Source organism: Dendrobates tinctorius, unplaced genomic scaffold (assembly GCF_039654945.1).
Source record: "Dendrobates tinctorius isolate UK_male_01 unplaced genomic scaffold, ASM3965494v1 ptg000117l, whole genome shotgun sequence".
Classification (NCBI taxonomy): domain Eukaryota; kingdom Metazoa; phylum Chordata; class Amphibia; order Anura; family Dendrobatidae; genus Dendrobates; species Dendrobates tinctorius.
The window spans coordinates 3,205,909-3,220,017 of NW_027361785.1; the positions used below are offsets into that span (position 1 = coordinate 3,205,909).

Genomic DNA, 14,109 nt, shown 5'->3' on the forward strand with positions numbered 1-14,109 from the left:
TATGTGGTCAGCTGGGTTTCCGTTTTTGTAACCTTCTAAAATTAACAATATATGGAGACTAAATGGATCTCATAAAAATCAATGGGGTCCCTGTGCCTCTGTTTGAAATAGGAATGTTACAGTTCTCAATTCTTGATGTTGGTACTGTCGAGTCATGCAAAGGGGGAAGGAAGCAAGACCCAGCCTAAATTCCCCACCAACTAAATTAATCTACCCCCATGAGACGCGACCAAAAAGACAGAAAACAGTTTCTTTGGAATTTAGTGGCCACGGCAGCCTTTATTAAAACAAACAATGATAACATTGCAGTATAAAACCTTATAAATAACATAATGAACGATGGGCAGAGTCCTTGAAGCCCCAAGTCCTGGTGAATTACCAAAAAAGATGCAGTGAACAAAAACGCCAACAATTTACTCCCAGCCGTTACCCCACTGGCTCAGGAGCACCAAGACACAAGGTATTCTGGTCACTAAAAATTACCTGGGGATCCGACCACCCGTTGTCGAAAAACTCCCCATCCACATTTCACCAGATCGACACCAACTAAAATCCAGGAAGAGGAAACCAAATAATGAATGGTCCCCCAGACCAATTTACAAACAATTTCAAGGACTCCCCCCAACCAACCAGGCCACCATGACCCAAAATAAAAACAAAATTCACCCAATAACCGGGAAGGAGGGCGGGACTGATTTCTACCCAGGAGAGCGGGAATGAGAGGGAGCCACCCCCCAACCTGGCCATATAAACCCCCTCCCCCCACAAATTCAGCCCCCTTATTAAAATGACCCCTTACTTGTCCAAACCCCCATCATGCAGGCCTCCTCCCACGTCGTGGGACGGGAAGGACGGCTCTGCTCCAGCCTTCTCTTTTGCATTTCACTGTTTTAAATGGAAGCAATAAATAGGAAAGCTAAATGGATATGTGAACAGAGCCTTAGTGTATATGATAAAATACAAAGTTGTATTCTCTTTGCTCTCAAACTAAAATACATAATCATTGTATGCATCAAATGTAGCGTGAATAGACCATTATATGCATAGAGAGATCATTGACTACTTGGTAGCCTAGTAAAAGAAAAAACTTATCAGGGTATCTGTTCTTCTGCAGATAATCTACTTTCAGAATTATTACTTTCTAAAAATTTCAATTTCACTTTTTCTTGGCTTGTAGATCCAAACTCATCTAAGTAAAACACAGGTCTCATTCCGGTTTTCAATCAGAGTATTTCTTCAGGAAGAACTAATGCACCACCAAGCAAAGGTTATGGGTCACCCTAAATACTGTAGAATGTGGTATAGGTCTTTCAATGTCTTTAGAAGTAATTTGACTTAAGTGGCTGATAAATAATAATTTTCAAAATATATATACATTTGTGCTTTACTTTCCTTAGTTTTTACATTTTCATTGACCCAGAATAAGAAAAGAAAATGGGTCAGTTGCATTCTCCCTAGGGACCTAATAACAAATTGGACACCTGAAGGGAAAACCTGTCTGGTCCCCCCAAACCTCCCGTAAGATCTCCATAACTAATTAAACTCATAACCCTGAGTTATAATCACGTCTTTGTTGTGACATACTCTTTTTTATAAGTCTGCAAAACTAACCTTTATTGCTGTAATTCGACATATGTAGAAATCTCGTCCTAGTCTGACTGGGCATTACGTCTAACAGTTCAGCTTCATATTATGTATTCTTTATGCCCTGTGACATTATTTATACTGCCCATGTCATCTCTCAGGCGATGAAAATATAGACGTCTGCAGGCTGGGTAGGATTCGGGGTGACTATGTCCTCCGGGGCATGTGTGATATGCCAATGAAGCTAAAAGAAAATTTGCTGGGCTGCACTGTGCATGCCCAAAAGGTGTGTTCAGCCACAAGACTTTGGTCACCTGAGAGATGACATGAGCAATGTGTAGTATGCCAATCATGTCCAGTAAGGACAGACTGTTCTGCGGAAATGATGACCATTGGACTAGTCCACGATAATTTGCATGTGCTGAATGATGGCAATAAAAATGTGTTTTGCAGGCACACAATATGAAAGGCAGTATGGGACATGAATGTAATACTAGATGATTTCTATCCAGCAAGACAATAGTAGAAAGTGGCACTCATACTCATAACTGAAAAGTCCAATATTATTTATTCTACATGCAAGGTCATAAAATGGAAAATGGAGACATGAGGAAACAGCCGTTTCACATGTAGTCACGCTTCACTCAGCCATGACCAATGGTGAGTGCTGCTTTCTACTTTTGTTTTGCTAGACACAGTTGATTACGCATCTTTACAATTTGAGCACCAACATCTCTGATAATGAAAGTCTCAAAGTGTGTAATACATCACTAAGGATTGTATGTCTAGCAGAGCCAGCAGTTCATACTGCTGAAATGTACCGTAACTCTAAATTGTTATGGAGACGTTTTGAAAGTTACCTTTAAATACATGACGAGTAATCACTTTTCATTTTTGATAATTTCTAAGAAAAAATCATCTTACCATATGCAGATCAGCATAATATGGCGATGGATCCCATGCAACTAAAGTGACATCTTTGTACAAAGAACTCTCTGCAAAGTGGTGGCTTGGATTAGTAAGAATCTGCAATTGAAACAAATTCTTTAAAAATCTATAATATAAGCAGCAATAACAAACTAGAAGGCAAAAAAAATATTTTATAAACAACATAACAACATAAACCTACTGTTTGTCAAATTTTCTACTTCTTGTCAATGTCAAAAATATTTTAATTTGCTTGTATGCCATGTTCTGTTATTATAAAAATAGGCTGATGGCAGTCTTAACCACTTAGTATCCGGGCCAAATTTTTTAAGTCTGACCAGTGTCAGTTTATGTGGTAATAACACTAAAACGCTACAACAAATCTAAAAGATTTTGAGGCTGTTTTTTCGTGGCACATTATGACTTGTGATAATGGTAAAAGGTAGATACATTTTGTGTTTATTTACAAAATATCAGAAATTTGAGAAAAATGTTAAAAAATGTGCAATTTTCAAACTTTGAATGATTATCCCTTTAACCCCTTCACGACCTATGACGCCTACGTAGGCGTCATGAAAAGCAGTGCCCAAACGACCTATGACGCCTACGTAGGCGTCATGCTATAAATAGCCCCCCTGCGGGTCGGGTGACCGGGGTCACTGAAAGGTCACCCAACCCGCACACAAAGGACCCTTCAGAGTTAACACCTGGGGGTGTGGCTTAGCCCCCACGTGCCTACGATCGCTCTGATTGGCTGTTAAAAGTGAAACTGCCAATCAGAGCGATTGTAATATTTCACCAATGAAAATTGGTGAAATATTACAATCCAGCCATGGCCGATGCTGAAATAGCATCGGACATGGCTGGACACCGAGACCCGACCCCCCCACACACCGACTGACGGCACCGATCGGCTGCCGCCACCGTCTGACGGCACCGATCGGCAGCCGCCGTCATGATCTGCCCCTCCGCCTTCCCTCCGCCCCCCCAGCCCTCCGATCGCCCCTCCGATCACCCACTCTCACTCTCCTTTGTGCCTCCGACCTCCCGCTATCCGTCCCGGTGTCCTGCCGTCCAGCGTCATGGGCGCCGCCATCTTGCAAGATGGCGGGCGCATGCGCAGTGCGCCGAATCGAATCTGCAACGCTGCAGATTCATTCATTTATTTTGATCACTATGATAAACTTTCATAGTGATCAGAATAAATAAAAAGTAAATCACCGCCCCCCTTATCACCCCCATAGGTAGGGACAAATAATAAAATATTTTTATTTTTTTTTCCATTAGGGTTAGGTCCAGGGCTAGGGTTAGGGCTAGGGCTAGGGTTAGGGTTAGGGTTGGACTAAGGGTTAGGGTTGGACTAGGGGTTAGGGTTGGACTAGGGGTTAGGGTTGGACTAGGGGTTAGGGTTAGACTAGGGGTTAGGGTTGGACTAGGGGTTAGGGTTGGACTAGGGGTTAGGGTTGGACTAAGGGTTAGGGTTGGACTAAGGGTTAGGGTTGAACTTAGGGTTAGGGTTGAACTTAGGGTTAGGGTTGAACTTAGGGTTAGGGTTGAATTTAGGGTTAGGGTTGAACTTAGGGTTAGGGTTGGAATTGGGATTAGGGTTGGGTTGGGGTTGGGATTACGGTTAGGCTTGTGGTTAGGGTTAGAGTTGGGATTTCGTTAGGGGTGTGTTGGGATTAGGGTTGTGGTTAGGGTTATGATTAGGGTTGGAATTAGGGTTAGGGGTGTGTTGGGGTTAGGGTTGGAGATAGAATTGATGGGTTTCCACTGTTTAGGCACATCAGGGGCTCTCCAAACGCGACATGGAGCCACCATTTATTCCAGCCAATTTTGCGTTCAAAAAGTCAAACAGTGCTCCCTCCATTTCGAGCCCCGACGTGTGCCCAAACAGTGGTGTACCCCCACTTATGGGGTATCAGGGTACTCAGGAAAAATTGCACAACAACTTTGGGGGTATAATTTCTCCTGTTACCCTTGGGAAAATAAAAAAATGGGGGCTAAAATAATTATTTTTGTGGAAAAAAAAAGATTTTTTATTTTCACGGTTCTGCGTTATAAACTTCTGTGAAGCACTTGGGGGTTCAACGTGCTCACCACACATTTAGATAAGTTCCTTGGGGGGTCTAGTTTCCAAAATGGGGTCACTTGTGGGGGGTTTCCACTGTTTAGGTACATCAGGGGCTCTGCAAACGTAACATGACGCCCACAGACCATTCCATCAAGTCGGCATTTCAAAACGTCACTACTTCCATTCCGAGCCGCAACGTGTCCCCGAACAGTGGTCCCCCCCATATATGGGGTACCAGCGTACTCAGGACAAACTGGACAACAACTTTTGGGGTCCAATTTATCCTGTTACCCTTGTGAAAATAAAAAATAGTGGGCTAAAAATCACTTTTTGAGGAAAAAAAAATATTTTTTTATTTTCACAGCTCTGCGTTATAAACTTCTGTGAAGCACTTGGGGGTTCAACGCGCTCATCACACATCTAGATAAGTTCCTTGGGGGGTCTAGTTTCCAAAATGGGGTCACTTGTGGGGGGTTTCCACTGTTTAGGTACATCAGGGGCTCTGCAAACGTAACATGACGCCCACAGACCATTCCATCAAGTCGGCATTTCAAAGCGTCACTACTTCCCTTCCGAGCCCCGATGTGTGCCCATACAGTGGTCCCCCCCCCCATATATGGAGTACCAGCGTACTCAGGACAAACTGGACAACAACTTTTGGGGTCCAATTTATCCTGTTACCCTTGTGAAAATAAAAAATAGTGGGCTAAAAATCACTTTTTGAGGAAAAAAAAATATTTTTTTATTTTCACAGCTCTGCCTTATAAACTTCTGTGAAGCACTTGGGGGTTCAAAGTGCTGACCTCACATCTAGATTAGTTCCTTAGGTGATATAGTTTCCAAAATGGGGTCACTTGTGGGGGGTTTCCACTGTTTAGGTACATCAGGGGCTCTGCAAATGTAGCATGACGCCCACAGACCATTCCATCAAGTCTTCATTTCTAAGCGTCACTACTTCCCTTCTGAGCCCCAACGTGTGCCCAAACAGTGGTCCCCCCCCACTTATGGGGTACCAGCGTTCTCAGGACACACTGGACAACAACTTTTGGGGTCCAATTTATCCTGTTACCCTTGTGAAAATAAAAAATAGTGGACTAAAAATAATTTTTTGAGGAAAAAAAAATATTTTTTTATTTTCACGGCTCTGCGTTATAAACTTCTGTGAAGCACTTGGGGGTTCAAAGTGCTCACCACACATCTATATTAGTTTCTTGGGTGATCTAGTTTCCAAAATGGGGTCATTTGTGGGGGGTTTCCACTGTTTAGGTACATCAGGGTCTCTGCAAACATAACATGACGCCCACAGACCATTCCATCAAGTCGGCATTTCAAAACGTCACTACTTCCCTTCTGAGCCCCAACGTGTGCCCAAACAGTGGTCCCCCCACATATGTGGTACCAGCGTACTCAGGACAAGCTGGACAACAACTTTTGGGGTCCAATTTATCCTGTTACCTTTGTGAAAATAAAAAATAGCAGGCTAAAAATTTATTTTTTGAGGGAAAAAAAATATTTTTATTTTAACGGCTCTGCGTTATAAACTTCTGTGTAGCACCTGGGGGTTCAAAGTGCTCACTATGCATCTAGATAAGTTCCTTAGGGGGTCTAGTTTCCAAAATGGGGTCATTTGTGGGGGAGCTCCAAAGTTTACGCACACAGGGGCTCTGCAAACACAACATGGTGTCCGCTAACGATTGGAGCTAATTTTCCATTCAAAAAGTCAAATGACGCTCCTTCCCTTCTGAGCCATGCCGTGCGCTCAAACAGTGGTTTTCCCCCACATATGGGGTACCAGTGTACTCAGGACAAACTGGACAACAACTTTTGGGGTCCAATTTATCCTGTTACCCTTGGGAAAATAAAAAATAGCGGGCTAAAAAAATCATTTGTGAGGGAAAAAAATTATTTTTTTATTTTCACTGCTCTGCGTTATAAACTTCTGTGAAGCACTTGGGGGTTCAAAGTGCTCACCACACATCTAGATAAGTTCCTTCGGGGGTCTAGTTTCCAAAATGGGGTCACTTGTGGGGGAGCTCCAATGTTTAGGCACACAGGGGCTCTCCAAATGCGACATGGTGTCCGCTAATGATTGGAGCTAATTTTCCAATCAAAAAGTCACATGGCGCTCCTTCCCTTCCGGGCCTTGCGGTGCGCCCAAACCGTGGTTTATGACCACATATGAGATATTAACGTACTCAGGAGAAATTGCCCAACAAATTTTAGGATCCATTTTATCCTGTTGCCCATGTGAAAATGAAAAAACTGAGGCCAAATAAAATTTTTGTGAAAAAAAAAGTACTTTTTTTTTTTACAGATCAATTTGTGAAGCACCTGGGGGTTCAAAGTGCTCACTATGCATCTAGATAAGTTCCTTGGAGGGTCTTGTTTCCAAAATGGGCTCACTTGTGGGGGAGCTCCAATGTTTAGGCACACAGGTACTCTTAAAACAAGACATGGCAACCGCTAAACATTCAAGCATATTTTACATTCAAAAAGTAAAATGGCGCTCCTTGCCTTCTGAGCCCTGCCGTGCGCCCAAACAGTGGTTTATGACCACATATGAGGTATCAGTGTACTCAGGAGAAATTGCCCAACAAATTTTAGGATACATTTTATCCTGTTACCCATGTGAAAATGAAAAAACTGATGCTAAAATAAAATTTTGGTTGGAAAAATTAAAATGTCCATTTTTTCATTCCATGTTGCTTTAGTTCCTGTGAAGCACCTGAAGGGTTAATAATCTTCTTGAATGTAGCTTTGAGTAGCTTGAGGGGTGCAGTTTTTAGAATGGTGACAGTTTTGGGTATTTTCTGCCATTTAGACCCCTCAAAGTGACTTCAAATGTGAGGTGGTCCCTAAAAAAATGGTTTTGTAAATTTTGTTGTAAAAATGAGAAATTGCTGGTCAACTTTTAACTCTTATTACTTCCTAACGAAAAAAAATGTTGTTTCCAAAATTGTGCTGATGTAAAGTAGACATGTGGGAAATGTTATTTATTAACTATTTTGTGTCACATAACTCTCTGGTTTAACAGAATAAAAATTCAAAATTTGAAAATTGCAACATTTTCAAAATTTTCGCCAAATTTCCATTTTTTTCATAAATAAACGCAAAAATTATCGACCTAAATTTACCACTATCATGAAGCCCAATATGTCACGAAAAAACAATCTCAGAATCGCTAGGATGCGTTGAAGCGTTCCTGAGTTATTACCTCATAAAGGGACATTGGTCAGAATTGCAAAAAATGGCCAGGTCATTAAGGTCAAAATAGGCTGGGTCATGAAGGGGTTAAACCAGATAGTCATATCATAGGAGACAATAATAAATAACATTTCCCACATGCCTGCTTTACATCAGCACCATTTTTACATTGTTCTTTTATTTTGTTAGCATTTTAGGAGGTTTAAAAATGTAGCAGTAATTTTTCATTTTTTCCAAGGAAATTTACACAATTTATTTTTTTGAGGACCTATCCAGGTTTGAAGTGACTTGGGGTGTCCTAGATATTGGGAAACCCCCAAAAGTGATACCATTTTAAAAACAGCACCCCCTGACGTATTGAAAACTGCTGTCAGGTAGTTTATTAACCCTTCAGGTGACTTTTAGGAATTAATGTAAAGTTGCGCGACAGGAATGAAAAAGTTTATTTTTATCACCTAAATGTCAACTAAATATAACTTTTGAACAGGTTACAACAGCCAGCAGACTCTAAGACCACTATTTGGAAGTGAATTACAATAGTATACAGTGGGGGAAAAAGTATTTAGTCACCCACCAATTGTGCAAGTTCTCCCACTTAAAAAGATGAGAGAGGCCTGTAATTGACATCATAGGTAGCCCATAACTATGAGAGTCAAAATGAGAAAACAAATCCAGAAAATCACCTTGTATGATTTGGCAAAATTTATTTTGCAAATTATGGTAGTAAATAAGTATCTGGTCACCTAAAAATATGCAAGATTTTTGGCTCTCACAGACCGGTAACAACTTTTTAAAGAGGCTCCTCTGTCCTCCACTCATTACCTGTAGTAATGGCACCTGTTTGAACTTGTTATCAGTATAAAAGACACCTGTCCACAGCCACAAACAGTCACATTCCAAACTCCACTATGGCAAAGACCAAAGAGCTCTCGAAGGACACCAGAAACAAAATTGTAGCCCTGCACCAGGCTGGGAAGACTGAATCTGCAATAGGCAAGCAGCTTGGTATGATGAAATCAACTGTGGGAGCAATAATAAGAAAATGGAAGACTAGAACTACTGCGAGTACAAAGGAGGGCAACAAAATTAATAGAGGGGATGGGGGAACTAAAATACCCAGAGAGATTAGTAAAATTAGGATTATTTAGTCTAGAAAAAAAGACGACTGAGTGGCGATCTAATAACCATGTATAAGTATATAAGGGGACAATACAAATATGTCTCAGAGAATCTGTTTATAGCAAGGAAGGTGACGGTCACAAGGGTGCATTTTCTGCGTCTGGAGGAGAAAAGGTTTTTCCACCAACATAGAAGAGGATTCTTTACTGTTAGGGCAGTGAGAATCTGGTATTCCCTGCCTGAGGAGGTGGTGATGGTGATCTCATTCCAGGGGTTCAAGAGAGGCCTGGATGTCTTCCTGGAGCATAACAATATTGTATCTTACAGTTATTAGGTTCTTTAGAAGGACATAGGTCTGGGGATTTATTCTGACGGAATATAGGCTGAACTGGATGGACAAATTTATTTTATCGGCCTTGCTAACTAAGTGCTGGCTGCAGCCAATCATGTTTATAAATGGTCTGAGGCAGTAACATGCTATCAGAGCCAAAAGAAATGTCATAATGCTCACTTTCCAGCTTAGACAGGTTGTGACTGTAAGGGGGTGGCATTGCTATGGACAGTAGAGACAAGCTGCCCCTTTAAGAGACAGCACCCGCTTGGTTAGATCAGTGGGACGTTCTGCACTTCCCTGCTGTAAAGGCTGTTTTGGTTTCATCTGCTTGACTACAGAGGGGAGGGGCTGCTTTTCTGTGTGGAGAAGAGATTTCTGCAGGAAGCAGACAGGTCTGCCTGAGCTGTGAGGAAAAGAACGTTTAGCCTGAGACTGTGACTTTGTAAACCATTCTGGGGATTAAAGAGTGGCTTTCCGGCCATACTGCCAGAAGCCACAAAGAAAAGACAAGAAAGCAACAGGCTTAGAGTCTTCACACAAGGACAAGACCCCATTGCACAGAGCTTCCAGGGAGGAAGCTGCATCATCTTGCAGAGAACTGCAGGGGACCCCAGGAAGGAACTTAGATACCATCTTTAGGCTATGTGCACACGCTGCGGTTTTTGCTGCGGTTCCGCTGCGGTTTTGGCCCTGCGGATCCGCAGCAGTTCCGCAGACATGGTACAGTATCATGTAACCCTATGGGTTTTCAAAACCGCAGTGCTCATGCTGCGGTTTTTTCCGTGCGGTTTTGCTGCGGCTTTTTTCCGCAGCATGTCAATTGTTTCTGCGGATTCCACTGCGGTTTCACACCTTTAACATAGTAGAGGTGTGAAACCGCAGGCCAAACCGCAGGTCACTTTACCTGCGGTTTTACCTGCGGTTCCGTGGGAAAAAACCCGCAGGTGAATCTGCAGCGTGTGCACATAGCCTTACAGTGAGTGTTAACCCCGTGTGCACACAAGTTTAGGGCTCAGGATAGGCAAAAGACAGAGCACGGTAGCCGTGCGGCCGAAGTAGCAGCGGCCAGTCAGGCTACAGTTAGAGTAGCAGCATACTGTGCTTTATTGTATTGTTTTGCCTTTTGAAAGAATACACTGATCCGTAATAGTTGGTGCACTATGCCATTTGTACGGCCCAGCTAGAGAATATCACTTTTGTAAATTGTTTTATGTCATTGCATACCCCTGTTCTTTACCTTTGTTGTTTGTACCTCATCTTGTGTACTGTAGTCTCCATGCATTGTGGTGGTTCCCGGCCATCGCTTCATGACCACTGCAGCTAATCAGTGACTGTTGATTGGCTACAACAGTCACCTGATGTTCCCACATTGGAAGAGGAAGCAAAGAGACTGTTGAGGATGCAGACTGCAATACTGATAAACAGTGGTGATCTGGTAGTATATACATATTTTTACTTTAAGACCGCTATAGACCAAAATAATAAAAGGCAGTGGAAATCCCTTTAGGGATTGCAGGAAAAATATATCTTTGCACTGTGTTAGCCTATAGATAGAAAAATGACAATTTGAGAGTCCTCAGTGGTGGAAACCTTTAATGGGTAACTGAAAACACGGTAATAAATAGCAGTTTTCCAGACTACTCAGGTATCTTCATGCAGTCTACTACATCTGAGTGTCCGCCTCCTGTAGGCGTATACTCCCGAAAATAGTGCATGTCATTGCTGTCACCATTTCAGTCTATGGCCCCGCAAGTAAATATGTCCGAACCTCCTTTTGCGAGGCCGCAGGATCTGATTAACCCCTTCACCCCCAAGGGTGGTTTGCACGTTCATGACCGGGCCAATTTTTACAATTCTGACCACTGTACCTTTATGAGGTCATAACTCTGGAACGCTTCCATGGATCCCGGTGATTCTGACATCGTTTTCTCGTGACATATTGTACTTCATGATAGTGGTAAAATTTCATTCAAATAACTTGCGTTTATTTGTGAAAAAAATGGAAATTTGGCAAAAATTTTGAAAATTTCGCAATTTTCCAACTTTGAATTTTTATGCCCTTAAATCACAGAGATACGGCACACAAAAAACTTGATAACTAACATTTCCCACATGTTTACTTTACATCAGCACAATTTTGGAACCAAAATTTTTTTCTGTTAGGAAGTTATAAGGGTTAAAAGTTGACCAGCGATTTCTCATTTTTACAACACCATTTTATTTTTAGGACCACATCACATTTGAAGCCACTTTGAGGGGTCTATATGATAGAAAATACCCAAAAGTGACACCATTCTAAAAACTGCACCCCTTAAGGTGCTCAAAACCACATTCAAGAAGTTTATTAACCCTTTAGGTGCGTCACAGGAATTTTTTTGAATATTTAAAAAAAAATGAACATCTAACTTTTTTTCACAAAAAAAATACTTCAGGTTCAATTTTTTTATTTTACCAAGGGTAACAGGAGAAATTGGACTGCAAAAGTTATTGTGCAATTTGTCCTGAGTACACTGATACCTGATTTGTGGGGTGGAACGACTGTTTCGGCGCATGGCAAAGCTCAGAATGGAAGGAGCGCCGTTTGACTTTTTCAATGCAAAATTGGCTGGAATTCAGATCGGACGCCATGTCACGTTTGGAGAGTCCCTGATGTACCTAAACAGTGGAAACCCCCTACAAGTGACCCCATTTTGGAAACTAGACCCCCCAAGGAACTTATCTAGATATGTGGTGAGAACTTTGAACCCACAAGGGCTTTACAGAAGTTTATAACATACAGCCGTACAATTAAAAAATCATATTTTTTCCACAAAAATGATCTTTTCACCCTCAATTCTTATTTTTCCAAGGGTAACAGGACCCTAAAAGTTATTGTGCAATTTGTCCTGAGTACGCTGATACCCCACATGTGGGGGTAAACCACTATTTGGGAGCATGGCAGAGCTCGGAAGGGAAGCAGCGCCATTTGACGTTTTTGGCTGGAATTGAGATCGGACACCATGTCGCGATTGGAAAACCCCTGATGTACCAAAACAGTGGAAACCCCCCACAAATGACACCATTTTGGAAACTAGACCCCCTAAGGAACTTATCTAGATGTGTGATGAGAACTTTGAACCCCCAAGGGCTTCACAGAAGTTTATAATATAAAGCCGTACAATTAAAAAATCATATTTTTTCCACAAAAATGATCTTTTCACCCTCAATTCTTGATACCCCACATGTGGGGGTAAACCACTATTTTGGAGCATGGCAGAGCTCGGAAGGGAAGCAGCGCCATTTGACATTTTTGGCTGGAATTGAGATCGGACACCATGTCGCGATTGGAAAACCCCTGATGTACCTAAACAGTGGAAACGCCCCACAAATGACACCATTTTGTAAACTAGACCCCCCAAGGAACTTATCTAGATGTGTGGTGAGCACTTTGAATCCCCCAGTGTTTCACAGAAGTTTATAACGCCCGAGCGTGAAAATGAAAAATTCGTATTTTTTCCACAAACATGATCTTTTAGTCACCATTTTTTTATTTTCCCAAGGATAACAGGAGAAATTGGACCCCAAAAGTTGTTGTCCAATTTTTCCTGAGTATGCTGATACCCCATATGTGGGAGAAAACTACTGTATGGGAACACGTCGGGGCTCGGAAGGGAAGTAGTGACGTTTTGGAATGCAGACTTTGATGGAATGGTCTGCGGGTGTCATGTTGCCTTTGGAGAGCCCCTAATGTACCTAAACAGTGGAAACACCCACAAATGACCCCATTTTGAAAACGAGAACCCCTAAGGAACTTATCTAGATGTGTGGTGAGCACGTTGAACCCCCAAGGGCTTCACAGAAGTTTATAATGCCCGGGCATGAAAATAAAAAAATCGTATTTTTTCCACAAATATGATCAATTAGTCTCCAATTTTTTCATTTTCCCAAGGGTAACAGGAGAAATTGAACCCCAAAAGTTGTTGTCCAATTTGTCCTGAGTACGCTGACACCCCATATGTGGGAGAAAACTACTGTATGGACACACGTCGGGGCTCGGAAGGGAAGCAGTGACGTTTTGGAATGCAGACTTTGATGGAATGGTCTGCGGGTGTCATGTTGCCTTTGGAGAGCCCCTAATGTACCTAAACAGTGGAAACACCCCACAAATGACCCCATTTTGGAAACGAGACCCCCTAAGGAACTTATCTAGATGTGTGGTGAGCACTTTGAACCCCCAAGGGCTTCACAGAAGTTTATAATGCCCGGGCATGAAAATAAAAAAATCGTATTTTTTCCACAAACATGATCAATTAGTCCCCAATTTTTTCATTTTCCCAAGGGTAACAGGAGAAATTGGACCCCAAAAGTTGTTGTCCAATTTGTCATGAGTACGCTGACACCCCATATGTGGGAGAAAACTACTGTATGGACACACGTCGGGGCTCGGAAGGGAAGCAGTGACGTTTTGGAATGCAGACTTTGATGGAATGGTCTGCGGGTGTCATGTGCGTTTGGAGAGCCCCTGATGTACCTAAACTATTGAAACTCCCCACAAGTGACCCCATTTTGGACACTAGACCCCCCACGGAACTTATCTAGATGTGTGGTGAGCACTTTGAACCCCCAAGTGCTTCACAGAAGTTTATAACGCTCGGACGTGAAAATAAAAAAATCATTTTTTTCCACAAAAATGATATTTTTGCCCCCAATTTTTTATTTTCCTAAGGGTAACAGGAGAAATTGGACCTGAGCAGGCTGATACCCTACATGTGGGGGTAAAACACTGTTTGGGCCCATGGCGGAGCTTGGAAGGGAAGGAGCACCATTTGACTTTTCCAACTCAGAATTGGCTGGAATTGAGATCAGACGCAATGTTGCATTTGGAGAG

The 14,109-nt window shown here is 42.2% G+C and overlaps 1 protein-coding gene across 1 annotated transcript in view; it reads right to left on the minus strand.

The window, feature by feature from the left end:
- Positions 1 to 14,109, minus strand: part of ST6GAL2 (ST6 beta-galactoside alpha-2,6-sialyltransferase 2) — a 235,391-nt gene that overhangs the window by 48,627 nt on the left and 172,655 nt on the right. The window contains exon 5 of the mRNA XM_073590483.1: positions 2,509 to 2,610. Within this exon, the coding sequence (XP_073446584.1) occupies positions 2,509 to 2,610 (102 nt within the window). The remainder of the gene's footprint in view (positions 1 to 2,508; positions 2,611 to 14,109) is intronic.